Source organism: Cebus imitator, unplaced genomic scaffold (assembly GCF_001604975.1).
Source record: "Cebus imitator isolate Cc_AM_T3 unplaced genomic scaffold, Cebus_imitator-1.0 Scaffold92, whole genome shotgun sequence".
Taxonomy (NCBI): Eukaryota; Metazoa; Chordata; class Mammalia; order Primates; family Cebidae; genus Cebus; species Cebus imitator.
In genome coordinates, this window is record NW_016107407.1 from 2,529,494 (window position 1) to 2,556,581 (window position 27,088).

The 27,088-nt window shown below is 37.4% G+C and overlaps 1 protein-coding gene across 22 annotated transcripts in view; it reads left to right on the top strand.

Annotated features, from left to right (window-relative positions):
• The window catches only part of PARD3 (par-3 family cell polarity regulator), a 709,408-nt gene that overhangs the window by 395,256 nt on the left and 287,064 nt on the right, over positions 1–27,088 (top strand). For 20 of the 22 annotated variants that reach the window (XM_017535377.2, XM_017535365.2, XM_017535373.2 and 17 more), the window contains 2 exons: positions 19,965–20,056; positions 22,435–22,518. In XM_017535377.2, the coding sequence (XP_017390866.1) occupies positions 19,965–20,056; positions 22,435–22,518 (176 nt within the window). Of the gene's footprint in view, positions 1–6,465; positions 6,503–19,964; positions 20,057–22,434; positions 22,519–27,088 lie in introns of those variants that run through there. The other 2 variants (XM_037740922.1, XM_017535372.2) reach the window with 2 other exon arrangements.

Here is a 27,088-nt window from a genome sequence, read left to right on the forward strand (position 1 = left end):
AAAAAAAAAAAAAAAACAGAGAGAAGACACAATATTGGCAGTTCATAGGTGAAGTTCACGTGATGTTGAGCATATTCTTTCAATTTTCTTGAGGTTTGAAGTTTTTCCAAATAAAAATTTTGAGCATAGGAAATTCAATGTAAATCTATATTATTTTCTGTGGCTTTTTAAAACTGCATGCAAAGTGAATTCACTCTTACCTGAATACTGTAATCGCCTCAGGGGTTCTTTCTTTCCACTGCACAGACAAAATCTGCCCACTGAGACCCCAGCATTACAGTAGAGAAAGAGTTTAATTGACACGGTGTTGTTCATGCTGAACAACTGGAGTTATCGTTTAAGTCAATCTCCCCAAAAGCTTGAAGCTTAGGGTTTTTATGCACAATTTGGTGGGCAGGAGGCTGGGGAATGGGTGCTGCTGATTGGTTGGGAAGGAAATCATAGGGGTGTGGGAATCATTCCTCATGCCTCTAGGTGGGACCACAGGATCCATTGAGTTTTGAGTAAAGGATCCGTTGTGGTGTCAGTCTGAAAAAAATCTAAAAAAACAAATCATCTTAGATTCTGTAGTAGTGATGTTATCTATAGGAGCATTGGGGAAGTTACAAGTCTTGTGACCTGTGGCCACATGGCCCCGAGCAGTAAGGGATTATAGGAGCTATGCCTATCTTATCAGAGTTCAGGTCCCTCTTGTAATCCTAACCTTGTGGTATTTCATTAGTTTTAGAAGGGCTGTTTAGTTTTATTAAGGGCTATTAATCATCTTTGCTTTAAGGTTAAACTATAAATTCCTTCCAAAGTTAGCTCAACCTTTGGACAGGAATGTCCAAGGACAGCTTGAAGGTCAGAAGCAAGATTAAGTCAAGTATGTCAGACTCCTGCTGTTATAATTTTGCAAAGACATTTCAGCCTGGCCATTGCAGTTCGTGATGTAATAAGATATTTTTTTGTTTGTTTGTTTTTAAAGATGGGGTTTCACCGTGATGGCCAGGCTGGTCTTGTACTCCTGACCGCAGGTGATCCACCCACCTCGGCCTTCCAAAGTGCTAGGATTACAGGTGTGAGTCACCGCACCTGGCCTAAGATCTTTTTTAAAGGAATTTAAAGTCACAATATTCACACGCTATTTTATTTGCAGCCACCTCTATGAGTTCATAGTCTCACCTTCCATATTCTATCTCTAGCAAATGGATGTTGATGCTAATACCGGGCAGTGTCTAGCTAGGTTTTCATTTTCATTTTGTATCAGGTTGTTCCCTCAGTAATCGTGTGCATTCTGGACAACTGAACACTAGAGTCAGGGACTGAATTAGATGCCGTAGGTGCAAAGATGCCTGAGGGAAGCCTGGCCCTGATAGGTGCTTAGTGAAGAGCTGAGTTTGTTCACTGTTGTTATAGAACCGGTCATCTCTGCGGGCTGCCTTCTTCTGACATGGTCTCATTTTGAGCAGGAAACTCATGTTGTTTGTTGTTAGTGAAGTTCTCTGCAAAGTCCCGCCTGCCCTCCTTAAACTGGTGTGAAGTGTCACTGGAATGGGCCACTCTCCTGGACCTCTTTTAAGGATACATCTAGGTAGCTGTGTCTAGTCAAAGCATAGCTGACTGTGACATGACAAGATTTGGGTTATTGTGGGGCTCTCTCTACTCCTTCCCTGTCTGTGACACCTTCCCCAGTAAACTCTGTGATTCTGGCGATATGTACTTTGCCCTTTCTTTGCAAGTGATATATCTTATTCATCAGTAGCCCCCTTTTGAGGAGGGTAGATCTATGTACATGTGGACAGCTGACTATTCATTAGCACAGACAGGAGATGGGTTACCTAACTACTCTGAGCTGCAGTTCTTTATTCCTAGAATAGGAACAGCATGTGTGTAATGCCTGGCAGATTCATGAAGGTTTTTAAACCTGTGACCACCCTAAGTTGATGCCTTCTGTCCACCTACCCATCTTTACCCTCTGAGGGTACCCTCCATATAAAGTTATTTTTGGTATTTAAGTATAATATTCATAAGATCAACAGCTTTCTCCAGACAGTACTTATGCACTTAACAGGTATACTTACAAAACACCAAATAACAACTCTGTGGGTAGATTTGGGGGTACACTGCACCCTAAGCTGTGTCCCCTCCAAGTGTCTCCTTAATCCCACTGAGGTGCCATAACAATGAGCAGAGGCACTGAGGTATCCAATCCCTTTCTACTGGCCTTTTATGCAGTTCAAGTTCCTTTTTAGATAAGAATCATTCTTTGATGTGTGACTGGTTTGTTTTAAATTCATTGGTTGATAGTATTTCATTTGTTGGTTCAAGTAACATTTGAACATACGAGTGAACATGTGAATATATGAACAATGTTCAAGTAACGTTGATATATGAATAGGCCTTGTAGGGTGTAAAACAATACATATAAAAGAAATAATCGGCCAACTGTGAGTAAAATTCAGAAAGAGTGTTGATACTTTATATTACTGATTTTGCTTGTTGGTTGATCTAGGAAGTCTTTCTTTTCTAATGGTACTCAAGTACAACTTCATTCACTTGGCTGACTTCTCCCTTCTCCTGAGCTGACTGTGTATGTGTCTTCCCATCTGTGTTTAGTGACACTATATTGGTTACCCGGGTTGGAGTGTTTGTGCCACAGGTATCAGCAAACCCTACATATAGGGCTTCTCCCCAGTTTTTTATTTTTGGAGATTCTATTAGATGTTTGTTCTGGTTCTGTCATTTCTTCACACCAGTCCCTACGCATTGGTGGTTATCCCTCCAGAAGTTGGTGGTTCTTCCTCCTGGTCATGGCTTTAACAGTCTGTTCCTTGCATTGATGTTTGTCTTTCACCTGTAAGATCAAACTTCTGGTTACTGGAAATGAATCTACATGTCTGCATCTGCTTGTCTGGTTTGCCCACCCCCATTTCTCTCTCTACAAGTTCCTGGAAGAGTTGTGATATGGAGGGCACTTGGGTAGGTTTTTTCAGTTTCCATTTTCCCAGTTCTTACTTAGTGACGTTGCTTTTTAAAAATGCTTGATTTTTTTCTAAATATATAATGCTTGCACATGTGATATTATATCCATAGAACGTATAATGATCAGGGTACTACTGGGCATGTCCACCACCTTGAGTATTTACCATTTCCCTGGGTATTTTTCAAGTCCTCTCTATTTTCTATTTTGAAATATACAATAGATTGTTTATTTTTTCTTTTTCTTTTTCTTTTTGTAGAGACTAGGTCTCGCCGTGTTGCCCAGGCTGGTCTTGAACTCTTGGGCTCAAGCGATCAGCCTGTCTTGGCCACTCAGAGTGCTAGGATTACAGGTGTGAGCCTACGCCCAGCCAGACTGTTGTTAACTGTGGTCACTAGATTCAGCTTTTATAGAAACCCTAGGGTTTTGACCCAAGGATGTGATTTAAAACTGATCTTTCCAACTTTTCAGTCCTATCTGAGTTGCAAGGCTGACTGAGTGATTGTTCCTTCAGGATGTTTTATGGCTAGCAATGTCATGGGGTTTTAAGTGCCTTGAGAAGACAGCTGAGCCATAGCAGTGCTCTTCTTGGGCATGTGGGTACAATTGACATGCTTCGTTTTTTTTAATATGATTTACACTTTTTACCTTGATATTTAGTTCTCCCCCACCTTTTTTCTTCCTCTTTTTTTTTTTTTTTTTTTAAGATTAAGTGCCTTGCTCTCTCACCCAGGCTGGAGTACAGTGGCATGATTATAGCTCACTGCAGCATTGACTTCCTGGGCTCAACTGATCCTCCCACCTCAGCCTCCTGAGTAGCTGGGACTATAGGCATGTGTTACCTACCACCCCCTGCTAGTTGTGTGTGTGTGTGTGTGCGCGTGTGTGTTTCTTTTTGTAAAGACAAGGTCTCACGGTTGCCCAGGCTAGATGGGATTTCTTTTAAACTGTCAGAAGAAATGAGATTGTTAACTATTAGTCTCTTTGACCTTGTCAATTGTTTAACTCAACAACTTTTGACATTTGCAATATTATTACTAGTGTCACAAATTTTCTCACGGTCTAATGATTCTTTTAACGTAGAATTTTACTAATATCTGACTTGCTACTCTAAAGAATATAGTCACCAACGTGCTCCCCCTTTTTTGCAATTCCACTTAAAAAAAATCCTCATGTATAGAGGTGATTTTCAGAATGATAGACAACAGAGCCAAAATGGTTTGGCCACATGAGGAGTGAGTTTCCTACTTAATGTCCAAGGGATAGACCTAAACCTGCGAAACCCAGGGCAATGATAGAGATCTGTGAGGCAGGCAACTCAGGACCCTTAGAAATCAAGAAGAATCTGGATAAAAGAGCTATGAGACTTATTTTAGAAATTGCCTAATGACAGATTCAGGGTTTCGAATAGGAAATAGTATTTGGTATTCAAAAGATTTCTCAAATAAGTGAAAAAAAAAAAAAAAAGAAAAAAAGAAAAAGAAAAAGGGTAGAGCTGGCCCTTGAAATGCTAATCTGAATAACAAAGACTGGGTTGACTTTACAGGAAAAGTGTGGAAGGCTTCTGAACTGGCTTTCCTTGTCTTTGTCTTTGTGTGAGTGTACTGTTCATTGTTCCTACACACAATTAAACATATCCATGCTCTGGAGTCAGATATTAAATGCATAGGTTTTATTGTTTTTAAAAATATATACCTACAGTTCGATATTTTAAAATGGACTTTAGTTTTTTATCAGTTACAAAGTCTATATATATATATTAATCTGAAGTGCTGCCTAATAAATGTTTTTTCAAGAGAGAAAATTTCTGCTACTAGTAACCCAGTTCACCCTAGTCTATTATTTGGAGAACAAATAAGCAATCATCTTGATCTTCTTTTATCTGAACATTTTAAAAGTAAATGTTTTAAGAGTAAAACAGTAGGGATCCCTCAGTTTGACCTAAACAAACATTTCAAACTTTTTATTTTTGTAAATGAAAGTAATATCTTCTGTATTTTCTACTTCTTATTTTTCCTATGTATCATTTGTTTAATCATTTTTCTAAAATTTTTAATGTCTCTCTCTGAAGGCATCACTTTCTGGCAAAACATTGATAAGAAAATGTTTCATCTAAAATGAGCTGAAGTTTTTTAGTCCATTTGCAAATCATGAATCCCAGATTTAATTATATCCCAAGGGAAGAACCTGAGGAAACCAAAAGTACTAACGTAATTGGGTCAAATTGCGTAATCAAAAGCAAATGATATGGTTATTAAATCTAATGAAATGATTTCCCAGCGTTTAATTCATTTCGCTGATTCAAGATATTTTAGTAATAAATAAGTTTGTTGAAATGGACATTCTATGACGTCACCACTTTCAAACCGTTCTCTTCTCAAGACCCTTTCTGGTTGGAAATATTTCTAAAGGCTGTAGCTTAATGCAGACAGTGGATATCTGCTGGGGCTGAGAGAAAAGGAAGGCGGAGCAGGAGGTGAAGTGTGGGTGCTTATTAAAGGCAAAGGGAAAGGAATGAAGAGAGTACATCGCTTTTTAAAAAGTGTTATTCTCTTGTCATTTTACATAACATGAAAACACTCCATTGCATGGTAAAATCTATATGATATCTAAGAGATTAATGGCTAGTTTGGCTGGGACCTGGGCTCATGCCTGTAATCCTAGTACTTTGAGAGGCCAAGGCTGGAAGATTGCTTGAGGCCAGGAGTTAGAGACCAACATGGGCAAAATACTGAGACCCAGCATGTACAAATATTTTAAAAATTGGCCAAGTGTGATGGCAAACACCTTTAGTCCTAGCCACTCAGGAGGCTGTGGCAGGAGAATTGCTTGAGCCCAGGAGTTTGAGACTGCAGTAAGCTCTGATTATATTACTGTACTCTCCAGCCTGGACGACGGAAGGAGACCATCTCTTAAAAAAGGTGGAAATACACACACACACGACTAGCTTATAAAGATTTTGTTAAAATACATAGGAGATGAAACTCCTGATAAAGCAACTTGTAAAGAGTATATGTAATCATTCCACAAATATGATTGTATTAGGGTTTTTCAGAGAAACAGAGCTGGTAGAATGGAGATTCTATCTATCTATCTATCTATCTATCTATCTATCTATCTATCATCTATCTAGTCTAGTCTATAAATGTAAACACACATATAAAGTTTCTTATAAGGAATTGGCTCATGTAATTATGGAGTCTGAAATGTCTCAAGATCTGCAGTCACCAAGCAAGACCCCCAGAAGAGCCAGTGGTGTAATGATCAGCCCAATTGCCTGCAGCTCTATTCCCCCAGAAGATACTTTAGTCCAAAGGCAAGAAAAGATGGGTATCCAGCTCAAGCAGTCAGGCAGGACTCCTGTTCCTCAAGCCTTTTGTGCTATGAGGTCTCCAACTGATTGGATGATACTCATCCACGTTAGGGAGGACACTGGGCTTTTCCCAGTTTACTGATTTAAATGTTAATCTCTTTCAGAAACACCCTGGCAGACACACCCAGAATAATGTTGGGCCAAATGTCTGGATGTCATGGAACCCAGTCAAGTTGACATATAAACTTAACTTTCACTATGATATCTTTAATCTTACTTGCAATCTTAAATTCCAGCTAGAATAGCAACAAGACTTTTTGCTAATCAGATTAAAGGGAGTAAGGACTATGTGTGTCTTTTGGTCTATCTCCCTGTCTCCCTCCTCTCCATCTCTGTCTATTAGAGCAGCTGGCTAAGAACTGAGAAAGATCTAAGGTTTTATCCTACTTGCAAGCTAACAGTTAACCTGCCTCATTTCGTGGTTGCTGGCAGAAGATACGAGGCTCCTAGTTCAGTGATGAAGAATTTTGTTACTCTTAGTACAGCATGCAACCTAAGCATCAGCATATTTGGTTCGGTTCTCCTTACTCTCTAGACCTGTGGAAGTGATGCCATTGGGCCCAGATGGATGCCTGCACACTCTGTGGGAATGTTATAGGGGAGGACTCTGAGCTGAGGAATCTTTTATAATGGCAGTAAGCAAGACTCACTCCCCTTGGCTCTGGAGGGAGACACTATCTCTGTCTCCCAGGGCTTATCTCTGTACAGATAGCTTTGAAAAGCAAGTCCAGAACAAAAGCAATCAGTACCTCTGTTTGCAAGAAACGCAAATGTGCAGGCGACAAATGGACAGTTGTCTTCCAACACAGAAAATAAAAACTGTGAAATGAACAGTTTTCTATGAGACTGGTAGTGATATCAATTGGCTCAGTCATTTTAGAAAGTAGTTTGATACTGGATACCTTAAAGTGATCATGCCATTTGAAACATTGTGTTATAGACTTCCTTCAAATAAGTGAATTCTGAATATTGAAATCTTATTTAGAAATCTCTCAGTTACGAGTTAAAATGTTCCTTGATGAGTGAATTGTGAAATGATGATATATTTACTTGATAGAATATTGAATCATTAAAAATTGTTTCTCTAATGATTGCGATAAAATGATATATTATTTATATTTTATTATTACTATGTAAAAAAAAGAAAAACCTACATGATCTCAAAAAACTGGAAGTAAACACCAAAGGTAAGAGGAAAAGACAGAAATCATCTCACATCAGTACAACAGTGTCCTGGAAGCATGGTGTTCTTTAATCACTCTAACCAAACTTTTTTTGCCACATATTCTGGGAATTAAGGACAATGCAACAAATACATAGCTAATGAGTTTTATTAATGTTAATGTTAAATATTATGACAGACATGTAAAACCATAATTTAGAATTAAGTATTCAAATGAATCATTATTGCTGTACATCTTGTGTCAAATATCTATTAAGATTCATTTTATTAGGGATAATACAGTCTGTTTATCCTTGAGAAATCTATCGCCTAGATTTTACTTCATTCAGTTCAACCAGAATGTTGAGTGATAGCGTGATTTAAAAGAAAAAAAAATCTACTAAATTATAATGTTGTATTGGAATGTGATAAACCAGTGAAAATCCTAATATATGTTTACATAAATGGATTTTGTTATATTACCCATGGTTTTTTTTTTTTTTTTTTTTTTTTTTTTTAACTGGAGTCTCACTGTTGCCCACAATAGAATGCAATGGCATGATCTCCACTCACTGCAGCCTCCACCACCTGCCTCAGCCTCCCGAGTAGCTGGGATTACAGGCATGCACCACCACGTCCAACTAATTTTTATATTTTTTAGTAGAGATGGGGTTTCACTATGTTGGCCAGGCTCAAACTCTTGACCTCCAGTGATCCACGTACCTCAGCCTCCCAAAGGGCTGGGATTACAGGGGTGAGCCACTGTGCCTGGCCCTGCTCATGTTCATTAACACTTTAAGATAATGAGGTATATAGGATATTGGAAACTGTAGAATTTTTTCTTGCTGTTTTCTTAACAAGCCCTTTATGATTAGTGGTTGCAAAATATTTATTATTAAGGAAAACTGTGGAAAAATATCAATCTTGGTTCTTGTTCAAAGCCATTTTATGTTTTTTTGGACCAAGAGCTGCTGATGAACTTACCCTGTGACTCTTCCTTCTTCACTTTAATTTTAATTAAAAAAAACATTATTATTACTATTTATATATATAGCATCTTACGATGTTACCCAGGTTAGTCTTGAACTCCTGGGCTCAAGCAATGCACTCACCTTGGCCTCCCAGTGTTAGGATTACAGGCATGAGCTGTCATACCTGGCCCTGTTTGATCTGTTTAAATGAAATTTATCATCTGGGAGTGGTGGTTCACACCTGTAATCCCAGCACTTTGGGAGGCCGAGGTGGGTAGATCACTTGAGGTCAGGAGTTTGAGACCAGACTGACTAACATGGAGAAACTTTGTCTCTACTAAAAATACAAAATTAGCTTGGCATGGTGGCACATGCATGTTATCCCAGCTACTTGGGAGGCTGAGGCAGGAGAATTTTGCTTGAACCCAGGAGGCAGAGGTTGCAGTGAGCCGAGATAGCAACATTGCACTCCAGCCTGGGCAACAAGAGCAAAACTCCATCTCAAAAAGAAAAAGAAAAAAAAAAAAAAAGAAATTTATTCCAATTGTCTAATTTGTTTGATGGGCATCTTAGCAATCTGTTTGTCTCTTTGTCATCTCAAGCTTTTTACCGTTCAGAATACTAGACTGGAACATTGATGTTTGAAAAATCTCTCTGCATGATTTCTAAAACCGATTAAATATGACATACACTGATATCAGTGAACAGTCCTACCTTTGGATTCTCTGAATGTTCTGCTTGCTTTCTAGGCCCTTGTGTCTTAGCAAAGTCACTTTTTAGAGAAATTATAATACAGCAACATATATGTATAAAATGTAGTGTATGAAAGTATTGTAAGCTTTAAAAAAGTAAAAATATCTTTCATGTATGTATGTATGTATGTACGTATGTATGTATGTATGTACGTACGTACATATTTTGGGAACACAGTCTCACTCTGTCACCCAGGCTGGAGTGCAGTGGCACAATCTTGGCTCACTGCAACCTTTGCCTCCCGGGTTCAGGTTATTCTCCCGCCTCAGCCTCCTGAGTAGCTGAGACTACAGGTACCTGCCACCACGCCCAGCTAATTTTTTGTATTTTTTAGTAGAGATGGGGTTTCCTCATGTTGCCCAGACCTGGATTTGAATCCCTGAGTTCAAGCAGTCTGCTGCCTTGGCCTACCAAAGTGCTAGTATTATAGGCGTGAACCACTGCACCCAGCCCATATCCTTTATTTTAAAAAGAATTTATGCTCATTGTCCAGAATGCTTACTTATAAAGACAGTAAAAATTGGTTGTAATCCTGTCATCCAGAAATAACCTTGGGTAATATTTTCCTTGAAATACCACTTGATATTCATTATTTATATGTTTCTGTCTTAAAAGATAGGAATTCTCACTTCATATATGAAGTGAGAATGTTTAGAGTTTAATGGTTTTTAATAACAACTTTTAGCTTTTAAATTTTTCTGATAGATCGTGGCCCTGACATTAACTAGTTGGCTTGGGTTACATTCACTTCTTAATAATTTTGGATCACTCTTCCATGACTCAAGTAGGGTTAAAAAAAAGGTGAAAATAAAGAACCCCATAGTCCTTGATGCAACTTTCAAATCCCACCTCTAACAATACAAACGCTTTTCTAGGCCTAATTTCTTCAAAATAAGAATGCCTATCTTGTGAGGATTACATGAAAGATTGTACAGTTTGTGATGCATTGTAGATTAGTAAAATTGTTTATGTGTAAAGGGTTTTGCGAGTAGTGACATGTATGAGTCCATTACAGCAGACTTATAAGCTTAAATGTATTTTCTTTATTCAGATTAGGAAAACTGTTGCTTAGTGCCATGACTGGGACATGGCAGAGGCTGGACTCCCACCCAGGCTCTGTAACCCTTATTAAAAAACATTTTGCATGTCAGCAGCACAGCTCTGTTATCCCTACTGTAAAGTGCCCAAATCCTCGGGAACCTATCATGTGGTTATGTTTGGAAAGAGCCTCAGTACACACTTAATTCATAGAAAGTCCCATATGTTTTGTTTATTAAAATACTTTTAAGGGTCGTATTGAGGATTACATTGAGGTCGTATTGAAGACCAAAGAACTAACTGGTGCCTAGGAAGTCCTCAGTATTTAACAATGATCATTTTTGTGTTTTGGTATTATTTTTAAAATTTGTTAGGTTTAAGCCTTTTTAAGATGTGATTTGCATGTATCACTTGCAAGAGAATATTTGTTTAGCCTACTGTTGATCTAAATAAAAATAGATATAAAAATTATTGTAGTTACAGCCTTAGTACATCTTAGTAGACTTTCGTCAATTTTAATTTTATCTCATTTTATTTATTTATTTTGAGACACAGCCTCACTCTCTTGCTCAGGTTGGAGTGCAGTGGCAGGATCTCAGCTCACTGCAATCTCCGCCTTCTGGGTTCAAGCGATTCTCCTGCCTCAGCCTCCCAAGTAGCTGGGACTTCAGGTGTCCAACACCACACCTGGCTAATTTTTGTATTTTCAGTAGAGACGGGGTTTTGCCATCCATGTTGACCAGGCTGGTCTCAAACTCCTGACCTCATGTGATCCACCTGACTTGGTCTCCCAAAATGCTGGGATTACAGGCGTGAGCCACTGCGACCTGCCAATTTTTATTTATTTATTTATTTAGAGATGAAGCCTCACTCTTGTTCCCTAGGCTGGAGTGTGATGGCAGTGTCTCAGCTCAGTGCAACCTTCACCTCCCGGGTTCAAGCCATTCTCTTGCCTCAGCCTCCTGAGTAGCTGGAATTACAGGTGCCTGCCACCACTCCCGGCTAATTTTTGTATTAAATTAGAGATAGGGTTTCACCATGTTGGCCAGGCTGGTCTCAAACTCCTGACTTCAGGTGATCCGCCCACCTCAGCCCCCCAAAGTGCTGGGATTACAGGTGTGAGCCACTGTGCCCTGCCAAATTTTAAAAACATTTTTAGGCCTTGTGTGGTGGCTTATGCCTGTAAAGCCGCACTTTGGGAGGTTGAGATGGGAGGAATACTTGAGGCCAGGAGTTTGAAATTGCAGTGAGACATGATTACACCACCGTACCCCAGCCTGGGTGATAGAGTGAGACCCTATCTCTATAAAAACAAAAAACACACACCCACATAACACAAACAAAAGCATTTTAAAGCCATGGAGAAATTGATCTTTTTGAATGAAAATAGTTTTTCATAGTCTTATAATATACCTTTGAATATGTAAGTATAGTTTACATGCCTGCATATTACTTATGTTACCTCAAAAATAAAACATTTTAAAGTGTCACTTCAATGAGGATTAGAATTTTAATGTTAGAAAGGCGAGATTGCTCAGATCACAGAATCCATAGATTTCAACAGCGTGTAAGTTACAGTATATTTTCAGGAATGTTCAAAAGAAAAGTAAGTGTTTTTCTAGTAAACAAGCCACTTCTGAAAAAAGATTGGTCTGAATAAAATCATGTCAACTAGAGGGTGGCTACTTGGTCACTAGTGTGTGGTGGGACAAACCTGAACAGTACAGAGCACTTTGTGCAAAACAGGCAGTGCCAGTGTTCCTGGCATGGTGGCATCTGCTTGAGTGGTCATCTGTTTGGGATAAATATATATAGGAGTATGGTAGATGATGGCAGGTGGGGTGCTGGGACTAGTTTTTAGAGTCGGTGTTTCTTAGTAAGCATCAATATGTAAATCTTCTTTTGTGAATTATTGATGACAGGCAAAATGGAAGAAGAATGTGAAGACAAATTGCAGTGTACTGTTAGATATTGGACTAAATACCTTCCAAGAAGATTCCTCCATGCTCTGGAATCCTAATAATCAATGAGAAGACTTACATATTGGAATTGAATTTTAAGATTCCATTGTATGTGGAACTGGCGCAATGATGCATACTTTTTGTTGTTCTCTGTGGTTAGATAGCTTTCATAAATCAGCACCATCTGTTCTTCTTTTGCCTTTGGTTGTGTGGAGTCATGTTGTGTATGTTTCAAGACAGGAGGCTTTTCATTTCTCTGGGAAATGGAAATTTCATGGACTATGTTAAATACTACATTTGATCAGTACTAGCTTTAGATAAGAATAGAAGGAGCCTGAGGGGATGAAGCTCATATACAGTAATTATATCACAGGTGCTGAATAATTGTTCAGAGAACCCTGAATAATTTGGTGTTGAGTTTTTTTCAGGAGAGCACAGTTTATATTATAAGGAACTGGACTTTGTCTAAAAGCATAACAACTATTAATTTCCCTATACAAAGGAATATTTTTAATTTTAAAAGATCTCATTGCTATATATTGTTCTTATTATATCTTGTGTTGTCTTTTCTTAAAAGTATTTGCAGTTTTTGTTTTATGAATGTTTTTATTCTGGCAGAATATAATGATCATGAATTTAAATTGTATTACACATTTCCTGATTTTATTTTTTTGGAAGGTTGCTGTAGATTTATCGTTTTCAATTGTGAAGACCTCTCGCCCACAGATGTTTTCAATTGTTTTCCATGTATAATGGGAAATTCGTTTTCCTGGTGATTTGGCCAGTTAATCAAGTAGTTGGGACATTAACACAAATGCCTTCTGGAACCTTATTTGTAATACTTAGGAGATTCCCTTTGTAATTATTTTTCACCAAGTGTAATCCAAAGGAAAAGTGCTCTGTCAACATCCTAATAAATATTTTCTCTAGGATACTATGGCTCACTAATAGTTAACATGTCTCTCACTAAGTTAGGGAAATCGTGGAGGCATTCTAAAAAGTATGAAAAGAAGATTTAATTGAGTGTTTTTTTGTAATGATGTATTTGAATTGATTAAAATATTTTGCTGTTAAGAATAATTCTTTTAAAAAACACTTGACAGAAAATATTGTACATTGTACCATGAGAATTTCTGTTATTTTTGTGCTTCCTAAATATAAAAATCAAAGATAGATATATAGAAAATTTAAGTAGGGAAGTATAATTTTATTTTGTATAGAACATTTTTTAAATGATAAATATGTCTTAAAATTAATAGGCTTTTCTTTCAAGTGATAAATATCCAAAATATTTACTTTTTGGACTTCAGAATTTGTTCATATGCAGATGACTGGTTTCTAGATTAAGTTTTATTGTGTTCCTCTGAATTAGACAGTGTGGTTGTTTTTCTTGTTTTGTAAACACTCGTGTTTCTGCTTTTTGTGTTGAGAGATGGGTCAGGATTCTAGTCTCAAGTGTTCTAGTTACAAGTCCTGTATGTCTTTGTAGTAGGATCACTTCAGTTTTTGGATTTTTTTTTCCTTTTTTTTTCAGACATAAGGTCTCATGCTATTGTCCAGGCTGGAGTGCAGTTGTACAAACATAACTCACTGCAGACTCGAACTCCTTGGGCTCACGTGATCCTCCTGCCTCAGTCTCCTGAGTAGCTGAGACTGTAGGAGCACACCACTGTGTCTGGCTCCTTTCTGATTTTTGCATCAGAAGTTAAATTTTAGTTATTTTTTAAAGATAGTGTGTCAACTGCCCTTATGCCAGAAGTAACCCCTGATTGGTAAATCTTATCAAGACTTGTAAAACTATAAATATCTGAGAAAAGCAACTTAAGCCTGTGGCATTTTTCCAAGAGACACTGGGCTTCCCTGGGGCATGAGGCTTTTCAGTCCTGGTAGCGCTTGCAGCCCCCTGATATGAGTCCCTAAGCCTGAGCTGTCTGCTAGGGACCCCAAGAGAATGGCACTTGCACAGCTGTGAGGACTGCTAGGTGCACACTCCTCCTGAAAACAAGGCATGATGCCGCCTTGCTGCCAGGTGGGGTCTCCTGCCTTCCACCCTGCATTGTCAGTCCAGTGCCAGGCAGCCTGTGGGGGCCTTAAGAGTCTGTATGTTACTTGGAACCGAGAAGCCTCTTCACCTCCTTGGCAGGCATTTCAGAATAAAAATAAAGACATAATGCTAAGACCTACAATAAAAACGAACAGCCTCTCTGCGCCCCTCTTCCTGCTCTTCCAGTCTTTCTCCCTAAATGTCTGCTCTGATATTTACTTCCATGTTTCTAAATCATATATTTATGTTGCTCTTCCCTGATTACCAGTTACTGACATCTGTTGACTTGCCATATGGAAGATGAGAGTTGTTCCTTTTATACTGCTTCTAGTTTCTTGTTTCCATCCTCTCAATGCTGTTACATCCGCAGTCTAAGTTCAGTCAATAGCAGTGTCATAGCACATGGCAATGTAACAGTTGCTCACTGGATAACCACAAGGGTACTCTGATTATATTTCCTCTTTTACAGATTTTTTTTCTCCTAGAGCTATTTTTTTTTAATGTTGCTTTGTTTCCTCTGTATATATTTTTTATTTTTCCCCTGCATTCTGTGTCAGGTCTGTCAAGATGCCTTTTATTTCTCAAATATTCAAAAATATCAGACCTAAGCCCATTGAAGAGATACACGCTTGTAGTCGCAGTTACTTGGGAGGCCTAAGTTGGAGGATTGCTTGACCCTAGGAGTCTAAAGTCAGAAGTGGGCAAAATAGCAAGACCCCAGGTCAAAAAAAGAGAAAACCTAAAGGGGAATGAAATAACTTTTAGAACAGTACAGTATCAGACCCATTATTAGTTTCTTTTTTTTCTCATGGAGATGTACTTACTAGACCTCTCCATTATCCTGCTCTAATCTGAAGTGCTTTCTGCTTCCTTAAACTGCCTTTTCTCCTATATTCTAGGACTTTCTTTGGGTTCCGACTGATTTTTTATTGAGCTTTCTGGATTTTGCTAGAGCACATCCAAACAGAGCTTTATAAGAAAGTGTTCATGTGAAGGAAGTAAAGACCTTCCTTGCATGTCTCATAATTCCTTTCGTTTTTCATGCTTGATCTTTTGTTTGGTTGAACATTTAGTTCTACACTGAATTTTTGTTTTCAGTATAGCAGAGTTTTAGTAGAATTTAATATCGCTATTCAGAAGGCATTGTCATCATAGGGCGTTTGTTAATGTTTCTAGTTTTAGTCTGCTAGCAGTCATCCACATGCTATTATTTGTCAATCCTTCAATTAAACTCTGCTGTTTCAAGATACCTCCTCTTGGTTCTCATAGATTTTGTACAGATGCCTTGTCTAAGAGGAGGAGGTGTTAGAAAAAAGAAACAGAGAACAGATGCCTTTGTTGTGGACAATCTTTTGAAGGATGTTTGTAGAGTAAGATAGGCATAGGATCTCCTCTGACAGCAGAGGATCTGCAAGGATACTTCCTGTCTGTATAAAAGGTTCGGGTTCCCTAAGCCTAGGGTTCTTCTGTGTGTGCCAGTGTCCCTGGATCCTCTTCATATCACCTTGTGAGAATCTTAGCTGAGTAACCAGTGCATAAAAGGATGATTCTCTGGCTAATGGTGTGACTGCAAGTTGTGAATAGTTCTTTGTCTCGGACCCTGGAGTCTTGTGTCTTTTGCCAGCATTGATAAAGCTGTGACTTTCAGGTAGGGTAAAAATCGTAGAGCCCTCCTACTTTTTTCACATCTGCTTTCTCTCTGAAAATGTCTTCAAGCACCACCCCATAGTGTTTTCCTCTTCTTGCCATTTACTTGATTGTATATAGCATTTAGGTATCTTTTTCTTGGTTTCTTTACTCTCCCTAAAGACATTTTACAATGAAAATATCTTGTATACAGCAAAGCACAGTAAATACCAGGTATCAGCAAGTTTCTAAATTATAAATAATATGTTTTTTTATTTGATTAAGTGGGTACTGTGTTTCATTTTAAATCATTTTACAAAGCAGATTGTGTAAATAGATGACTACATGTATATACTCTTAAAATGTCTTCCATTTGTATATAACTGCCCTAAAAGATTTATCAAGATATGTTTTCTGTATTATGTATTATCTATTTATGTCTTCAATAATGTTTATAAATTATCATTTGTTGGGTAATTACTATGTGTCAGGTACCATGTAATGCTTGTGATGTGGATTTTCTTACTAATTCTCTCAGTAGTCCTAAGAGGAAGAGTTTTTAAACTTGTGTGTGTGTGTGTGTGTGTGTGTGTGTGTGAGAGAGAGAGAGAGAGAGAGAGAGAGGGAGAGAAAGAGAAGTGGAGTCTCACTCTGTCGCCCAGGCTGGAATGCAGTGGCATGGTCATAGCTCACTGCAGTCTTGAACTGCTGGGCTCAAACAGTCTTCTTGCTTCAGCCTTCCCAGTAGGTGGGACTACAGGTGCACACTGTCTCAGCCGGCTTTTTTTTTTTTTTTTGGAGAAACCGAGTCTTGCTATGTTTCCCAGGTTGGTCTTGAATTCCTGGTGTTAAGCCATTCTCTACCTCAGCCTTCTAAATTTTTGGGGTTGCAGGTGTGAGCCACTAAGCCCAGCCCAGAAAGATGTTTTTATTGTTCGTATTTTATAGAAGAAGGTATAGAAACATAGAAAGGGGCTGGGCGTGGTTGCTCACACCTGTAATCCAAGCACTTTGGAGGCCAAGGCGGGCAGACCACCTGAGTTTGGGAGTTCAAGACCAGCCTGACCAACATGGTGAAACTCCGTCTTTAAAAAAAATAAAAAATAAACATAGAAAGGCACATAACTTGCATAATGTTATAAAATTGGTATTCTGCTATGAAATGGAGAGAAGGAAAAGGAAAAAGGAAAAAAAAAAGCAGCTGTATTGTCTCATCTGAAAGTTCTTTGGTACTGTTTAGTTTAAATTGAAGCTATATAGTTCTATTGTTTTTTTACTTTAAAAATAAATAAATAAAAATAGAGATGGGGGTCTCACCATGTTGCCCATACTGGTTTTGAACTCCTGGGTTCAAGTGGTCCTCTCACCTCAGACTCTGAAAGTGCTGAGATTACAGGCGTGAGCCACCTTACCCGGCCAATACTGTATAGTTCTCAAATATTGATTTGACATATATAATAACAGCTTTATTTACCGTAGTTATAATGGAATTCAGTGTTTAGTTCTTGCTGAAAGTAACTGCATTCAGCCACAGCTTAAAAACAGTACCAGACAACAGAATAAAACCGTGTAGGAGCTGATAATTTACACATCCAAATGTTGGGAAAATCTAAGTTGAGGTTCCACAGCAACTGCAGCTCAGCTCAGTGAATATTTCCATCCAAACTTGACACCATATGTAGCTTCATGAAATAATATTCTCCATGCTCTTGGGTGCCTGTTAATGGCCACTGTGGGAACATGGCGCAAGTTATCAGTGACTGTTTTATCATTGTAGTTTGGGGTATTTCATTTATGTGGCTGTTTCGTAGTGCAACATAGGTGTTTCAACTGGTGATACATCTTGGTGGCATTTCAGTAGTGCTTAAATTATTAATGAATCCTGAAAAAAAGATCTGTAATGTTTAAGATTATTTTATGTCCCACATCTGGTTTATAAACAACCACATTTTCTCTCCTCCCTGCCCCCACTCCCATTGGAAAAGCATAATTTTGGAAGTTCGTGTTTACATTCCAAGTGTAGTTCTCAGGCAGGTTTAAGATGCTGGTTAACCTTTGAAATGTATTATGTGCTGGTGCTTAAAGGAGATAGATGACTAAGAAGTACTTATGAGAGCCTCTCAAGACACAGCATCATCAATCAAATAGCCTGGCTTCCTGCAGAGCTCCACCATCCAGAAACCACAGAGCACAGCTACGACCCATAGAAAAGCTGGGTGCCCTTTGTTTCTACTTCTTGTAGGTTTGCAGAGGAAATGTCAATTGGACCTTACTGCCTGCTTTGCCTTCTCTTAGTGTCTCTTCAATGATTTAATATATTGTTTTACATTGTATCTTGAACCTGTAACTCTTACTTATTCATTTTGTTGATTGTTGTTCCTGTTGATGGGATATATGTTTCTACTGTGAGTCTCTCAAATAACATGATTGAAAATATAAAATTTTTCTCCAGCGTTGGACTTCCTGTCCTAATATAAGTGGCTTAATAAGTTCACAATATGTGAACTTATGAATTATCTTGGAAAAAAGTTAACAACAAAATCACCATTGTCAAATTTATGTAATAGAAAAGATAAACCTAACAAATTATATGTATACATAAATTATACGTATAAACTTCTAAATACATTTTATTTAGTTGTATTTGGGAACGTATTACTCCAGAGAGCCCTAGGCATGATTTTACTTGAATTAGCAAAACATTTACAGAGCTCCTACTAGGTGCCAGAGACTGTGTTTCTGCCATTGTGTTTGGAGAATCTGAGGGTATCGTAACTGTTCTAATCTGGCTAGTAAATCCATTGATCTCAGTCAGGTATGTTTATCATTATTCAAATGACCTTGAAAAGTTAACTTTTAACTATTAATAATAGTGAACTCTTTAATGAAAAGACAGTGGCTGAGATTATAAATGAAGACATATTCTTGGGTGGCTTTTCATTTATTTTGTGAACTACCATGTTTATTCCACATGCGCCTTTTTGAGTACCAACAAACTTAATGAATTTCTGCAACACGTTGAAATAATTTTTACAAAATATTGGCTTTGTCAAAGAAAGCATGGGAAGATGGGGGTGCTGAGTGCTTTTCTACTTTTGCTTGTCCTTGTGTTTGGTCCTTTATGCACAGGAGTAAACAGAAGTGGTCCGTATGGCTAAAACCTTAATGCCTTTACAGACACCTCCAAATAATCAGTTGATTGGCTTAGGGTAACTTTATGTGAAATTTTACAGGATGAAGGCTGTAAAGTCTGCAGCTATACTACTGCATGTTGCTTCTGACAAACTGTTAGTAGGAATCGAGGACTGAGAAATATGGCTTTGAAGCTTTTGGTAATGGTTATGGTTTATAATAGTTTTGAGTAGGAAGCTGTTTTCAAACATGCATTTCCAATGTCATGTATATTTGTTTATCAATATATCATATCAGTGGAGTAATATATAATTACTTCCTAAAATATACATGAAAAGAAGTGAAAAATGATCAGATAAAAAAATTAGTGGCTAGATGTGGTGGCTTACGCCTTTAATCCCAGCACTTTGGGAGGCTGAGGCAGGTGGATCAGTTGAGGTCAGGAGTTTGAGACCAGCCTGACCAACATGGTGAAACCCTGTCTCTACTAAAAATACAAAATTAGCCAGATGTGGTGGTACATGCCGGTAATCCTAGCTACTGGGGAGGCTGAGGCAGGAGAATCACTTGAACCTGGGAGGCAGAGGTTGCAGTAAGCCAAGATCATGTCATTGCATTCCAGCCTGGACAAGAAGAGTGAAACTCTGTTTCAAAAAAAGAAAAAGAAAATTACCATAACCATATATTTTTGTTTGTTTGTTTTCTTTCTTTATCCCAGTAATATATCTTGTTCACTTTCTGGGATACAATATTTCATAAGACTCTTGTTTTCAATTTTAGCTTTTTACAACACACACTCAGCTATCGTTAAAGGTCATCCTCCTTAGAGGAAACAGTTAACATGATCATAATGCCTGTTAGACTCCCGTTTTATCCAGTTTCCTTTCACATTATAGCAAAAAGACTAACACAAAGTATACTTTTTGTGTTGGCTGCCTCTAGGATGAGGATGGGACAGAAGAGGATAACAGTCGTGTTGAACCTGTTGGACATGCTGACACGGGTTTGGAGAACATGCCCAACTTTTCTCTGGAGTAAGTTACTGAAGATTTCAACTAAGTTTGCAGAATACATGTGACATCATTAATTGCAGCAAATATTCTGAAAGTGTATGGCATGAGGAATGTTTGTGCTTGAAAACATGCCTTGCATTGATTTGTTTTTCTAAAGAACATCTTTCGTCTCTTGAGTTAATTATGTAATGTAAGCAGCACAGCATGGAATTTCATGTGTACCTGTCCTGAGTTTCATGCCCTGGCAAATACTATTAAAATATAATATAAAATAGTATTTGATTGAAGATGTTTGTCATGTTAATAACGCTGTAAACACTGTAACTGTTTTCAGATTGCTTTGTGTCAGTATTTTGATCATGTGTTTGTTCTTCACTTTGCTAAATTAAGAAAATTTGAGGACATACTTGAAAAACTAGTTAGATCATGTTAGCATTAGTTATAGTGTGTGTGTGTGTGTGTGTGTGTGTGTATTTATTGTTGTTTGGAGAAATAGAACCTCTCAAGATATTTGATGAAAAATTGGAGGTCCTAGGTTAGGGACCTTGAAAATGTTTTTAAGTATAAAAGGACAAAAAATTCTATTTGATCCACAATGTTTTGATTATTTTAAATATTGACATGTGTAAATGGTAGGCATTCTCAGGACTTCTTTCGTTGGTAGCTTAGAGCCGGGAGGGCAGTCATTTGATTTTTCTATTTGACTTTGGGTAAAAATTGAGGATACAGACATTGACATTTATGTACTTAATTCTGTCTTTTCTTGGTCTTCCAAGAGAAGTGAGATTAAGCAGGCACTAGGATCAGATGCTGTTTGAATGTATAGCAACCAGCACACTGATTATTTACATTTAGTAAGTACTTGCCGTGCCATAGTTCTATTAGAATGTGGAATAAATCAGTTTATTGAAGTTATACTATTTTTAGCTTACAAACCAATGATTAGATAGGTGTTCAGATGGGATAATCAGTATCCAAAGTAGAATTTTATGAAATTTGGTGAAAAAATAAAAGTAGTAAATAATTCATTTAACCATTTGGCAGTATGGCACAATTTTTATGTTGTCCTAATTAGTGCATGTGGTTAAATCTGTGCACATATTTTCAATTTGATTTGTTTGATACTCCTGTCTTTAATTATAAATAGTCTTTGTATTATGTATGCAGGACATTCATAGTACATAGGATAACCTCAGATTTTTAGAAATATAATTGAAAAATTGGCATTTTCCATCACATAAAAACTATATTGTGATCTTTGTGAAATCCACTGGTAATAATTTATGGTTTTCCAGATGGCTTAAAATAGATATTTAATTGAAGTACTGTTTCCAAATATTGGTGGTTAGGTTAATGCTGCTTAGACCTCTGATATAGTATGTATATATGAACAAATCTACAAAGAAAGCAAAAATCTTATTTAAATGGTTTAGAAAATTACATTATACCAATTTTCATTGAACTCAGCCTTTATTGTATAAATAGTAAAGATTCATGGGAGTGACTTGACAAATCCATGGGTTATGTAAGGTTATGTTCCTTACATAGAATACTTTAGTTTTGTAATAGTAACTTCATGTTATTTCATATAATGTAAATAGCTTTATAACTGTAGCCCCAACTACTCAGGATACTGAGGCGAGAAGATTGATTGAGCCCAAGAGTTCTAGGCCAGCCTGAGCAACATAGCAAAACCCCATCTCTAAGAAGAAAATTAATTACAAGTAACTTTATGAAAATTATTTGATTTATAGTAGATACCTATTGGCTTTGAGAAAGGAGTTTTACAAGCTGCACTTGCAGCACTATTATAGCAGTTTAGGAAATAGTGACTGATTTGTCATGAAGTGGTGAACAGTAAGACGATGGTGATCTCCTTTGGACTGCCACAGATGGGGTTAAAACTTTGATCTCATCGGATTAGTGGAAGGATTAATGATGTGACATATACAAGAGCACTTTGTAAATTAGAAAGTGTTCTGTAGCTGCAACATCTTTGTTCAGTTAATCTTCAGAGTCCTTGACATAGGTGTTGGGATGGAAAAGTTTTAGTGTAAGCCTAGAGATTTGACTTGAAACACATAAACTTGTATTACACAGAAGAATAGGGTCCAAGAGAAATGTTCTGTCATTTTAATGTAGTTATCTCTGATGATTGCTCTCCCTCCATGCCATCAGACTAGTGTTCAGGTATGTAGTGTTTAATGTTGCCTTCATCACCATGCTTATATTCCAGAATATGTATGTATATGCGTGTGCGCTTGGTGGGATTTTTGTTCTTTTCTCTTTTGTTGTTTATTATGTGTCTGTGTTGTTGCAGTTTTCTGTTTTGTTTTGGTTTTGGTTTTGGTTTGTTTACAGTACACGTTCATGCTCCCTCATTCATCATTGTCTCACAGTGATATGGTAAAGCTCGTACAAGTCCCCAACGATGGAGGGCCTCTGGGAATCCATGTAGTGCCTTTCAGTGCTCGAGGCGGCAGGTAACGTATCTTGGAGGTTTTTAATTGAATCATAATGTAGAGTGTTTTATCTTCATTTATGCTCAGATAGAGAGTGGTGTTTACTTAGCATATGCTTAATAGGAAACATTCTCATTTGGAGGCAACTGCTACTTCATTCCAATGTATATGTCATAATCACAGAAAGCACTTAGCCTGATGAAGAGAGGTTTTGCAGGAACATGAAGAAACTGTGCATTTGAATTATCCTAATAAATTTAGTTTTCATCAAACTCAAGCAAACATTTTACTTATGTGTAAATTGATGATGGACTTTGAAGTCATAACTCTAGATGGATTTGCAACTTGAAGGAGAGTTTAAAAGCAGTTTTTTTGGGGGAAAGCATAATGCAATAAGAATTAATCTGGATGACTTAAATTTGATTTAAGCTTTAAATTTGTGTTTATGTAGGTCTTCAATTTTGTAAGCTTTTTTGATTGTTAAAAACCTTTAATATGAAATTTAAAAAAAATAGGTAAGCCGTAGGTTTCTGAACAGAGTGTAAAAATGTTGTACTGTTTGTTAATCCCAACTTCATTACTTTACAGAACATGCATCCTTAAAAACCTCAAATGTTGTATCAATTTCCTTGATTCTGCTCTTTTTTGTGTGTGTGAAAGGACTGTTGTAATATTTTTGGTTTTAATGTGTTCAGATAGTATGAACTGATTTTCCAAGGAAGGCTTGGCAGACCTCTGTCATAGACAAGTGAGGTGTACCATGTCCTTCCCCTTGAGTCTGAACCTGTGCATGTTGAACTTGTTGAATTTAATTGCGTCTTCTTTTACTTGCTCTCTAATGATTACCTGGGAAAATATATTTATGAGCTATTTCAGCTTTTTAATTTATAACTTCTTATTTTGTTCCTTTTATTTTAACTGCCTTTATATGGTGAGAGAAAGTGGGGAAGGTGAAAGATAGCCTTATACCAGCGACTGAGACCTTAGAACATAGTTTAAACCGTTGTTAAGAAACTACAGTCATCTAGGCTGTTGTAAAAGACAGATGTGTGTGATTAAATTATGCATTTTATTTTTTAGAAGGAGTATTTGAGCAATGGTAATACCTTCTTGTTAAATGTAAATAACTGTGTCGAGTTCAGATTTCATCTCTCTATTAAAGCTCATGATTCATCCTATGTCCCAAGCTGAAACTTGACTTAGAACTCTGCTGGAATATGAATAAGGCTTGGATGGTAGTGTTACAAAACAGGGTATAAGATTCACCTTGAATTTTTGAGTAGTGTTATATTCACAGAGTTGTGGCTGCTTTCACTTTTTTATTTTTCTTTAAAATTCTTTTCTTAACTCTGGAGAAGCATTAAAATTTCTTCAAATAACTTACAGTTAAGAATATTATTTTCAACATGGCCTTGCCTTTATTTTGTGTAGGAAATTGAGTTCTAAACTACCTCAAAAGTTAAATTATTTTTTTCATTTCTTTCCTGAGTAGGAGAAAAAAGATAAGGTAAAATGCATGGATTATAGCTTTCCAATATGCATATGCCTTAAAATGCCTGTGAAACGTAATTCATCACAAATGAGATTTAATTGTGTCTATACCAGCTTTGAGCCAGCATTTCAATTACAAACATGTTAATATATTTTGTCATTTATTGCATATTTTCTACCTCACTGTGAAAGGATATTAGGGAAAAGTGAACAGATGAAGAGCCTAAAGCGAAAGGAGAGTAAGATGGAAAAATAAACTTACTGTCTAGATTGTGTCAAAGGAAGGCATTTCACAAAATCCACCACAGTTTCTGGTTACCATGGCATTTAGTTTTGATACACCAAAGAGATTCAAGAAAACAAGTATGTTTTTGCAGAACTAGTTCTGTTATAGCTGAGTCATTTTTAATCCCTATTAGTTTGGCATTTAATGAAGAAAGTCGTACATAGATTTTCAAAGACAGAGATTTGAGAAAAACAGATTATTTATAATCTCTTTTTAGGCATCACCAGTTTTCACATGGAAACTGTACAGTTTGTGATTCTCCACTGCCTGTGTTACATCATTAAGTTTCCTCGTGGACTGAATAGTCACGGTTCCTCAGCGTCGGGTTAACAATGGGAGAGAAAAAGTAGGCGGTCTGTTCAGATTGGCAGATACAAACCTATGGGAGCCCAGAGAGACCCACCTTTCTCATTCTCAGAAATGCTCAGAAATGGATTCCTGTTACTTCATGAGAAACCTTTCCAAGCATGTCACGTGTGACAATTCCTGTGTTAGGTGCTAGGAAACAAAGATGAGCAGAATATGTTCTTCCTCCAGGGATTTGCAGCCTAGATGCATTGATAGCCAAGAAATCAATCACACAATTAGAATTGTGTGACAAATGTTGATACAGTTATATAATAGGTGCTCTGTGAGCAGATAGGGGAAGAATGGCCTGAATTAGGTACCTGAAAGTGGTTTGTTGCGGAGATATTTTTAACTATGATGGATAGCTTTAAAGGTAGTTGTGTCAACTCCACGGTGGCTTGTGCAGGAGTAAGTTAAGCAGTGCAGTATAGCAGAAAGGAAGAAATTAAGTGAAATTCAGAAATTGCACATATATCTAGTGTGAATACAAGAATACGTATTCATGATACGTAAGTAGAAATTTCCAGGATAACTTCCCTTGTATAAAATCCCAGTCATTCTTGGGCCTTCTCAATTTTGGAGCTATAACTAATTGAATAACAATTATTGAATACTTATTTTCATAAAAGTGACAAATGCATGTCAATATTGCTTTCTCATTTAGATTTTCAAAGTCAGAGTCTAAGAAATAATGCAGAACACCAGTTTATTGTGAAGAGAAGGAACACAACCCATACCACCTCAAATATCAAATGTCATTAAGGAAAATAGGAGTATAACCTTGTGAAGTTAATGTTAGAATTTTACAGCCATTTAGATCTTATTACGGTGTGATATATGATGAATTTTTTTTTGAGATGGAGTCTCACTCTGTCACCCAGGCTGGAGATCCTGGCTCACTGCAGCCTCCGCCTTCTGGGTTCAAGTGATTCTCCTGCCTCAGCCTCCCTAGAAGCTGCAACAATAGGCATGTGCTACCATGCCTGGCTAATGTTTGAATTTTTAGTAGACATGGGGTTTCACCACGTTGGCCAGCTTGATCTGGAACACTTGATCTCAAGTGATCCACCCGCCTCAGCCTCCCAAAGTACTGGGATTACAGGCATGAGACACCATGCACAGCTTAAGTTTTAAAAAATAAGAATCTTGCGTGGGTTACTTTCAAAACTATTTTGTAGGCTAGATTGAATGTTGTTTTTCATCAGGGGCATTAATGACAATTAGTTCATCCCCCAACCCCTGCCTTAGGCCGCCTGATATTTAGAAATGGAGACAAACAGATACAGAGACAATATTATCTTCCCCATGATGATGTTTTTCTTGAATTACTGTCTTGTATATTATTCAGAAATAAAGTTAACTGATTCTCATGTTGAATTAGTCATTCACAATTTCATTACTTTGATGATTCCTTTTTTAAAATTCTTTTCTTAGTAGAAAAATATTTACCTGAAATGTTTCATTACCTTGGAATCAATTTTTATTTCACCTATATCATTTCATTTCCTCCTGATTTAAATGAGATACATTGGCTGGGCGTGGTGGCTCACACCTGTGATCTCAGCACTTTGAAAGGCCCAGGCAGTCAGAGCACTTCAGGTCAAGGGTTCAAGACCAGCCTAACCAACATGGTGAAACCCTGTCTCTATTAAAAATACAAAAATTAGCTGGGCATTGCGGCAGGTACCTATAATCCCAGCTACGTGAGAGGCTGAGGCACAAGAAATGCTTGAACCTAGGAGATAGAGGTTGTAGTGAGCCAAGATGGTGCCATTGCACTCCAGCATAGGTGACAGCGCGAGACTCTGTCAAAAATAAATAGGAAACATAATCTCTTTATTTAAACCACAAATGCCACGATTTTCAGGAAGGTTATGCCAAATAGTTGTGACTATCTTTGGCTGAAGAACCTTGCTTTTATATTATTATTTTATTATTTTTTAAAATATTTCTAGAACGTAGCTGTTGATATTGGCCTACAGGACCATAGGTAATGCTTAGTAAAGCGTAATCAGCACAGGAGGCAATGAACCCATGACTATCCATGTTAGGTATTGTGCTACTATATTAACAGTGAAGCGGCAATGATCTATCCTGGCCTAGATCGTGGTTAATAAGTATTTCTGACACTTTCTCATGAAACACAAATATGATTATGATATAATGTCAAGGATATAAAAAGCATCATTAAAAATTGTATGCCAAAATAGGGACTAGACCTGTGAAATGAAAAGATTCTGTGTTTGAGGCTGGACATGATGGCTCATGCATGTAAACCCAGTACTTTTGGAGGCTGAAGTGGGAGGATCACTTGAACCTGGGAGGTGGAGGTTGCAGTGAGCTGAGATCACGCCATTGCACTCCAGCCTGGACAACAAGAACGAAACTCCATCTCAGTAAATAAAATACAATAAAATAAAAATAAAAATTACTACTATTCTGTTTTTGTGTTTTTTTTTTTTTTTT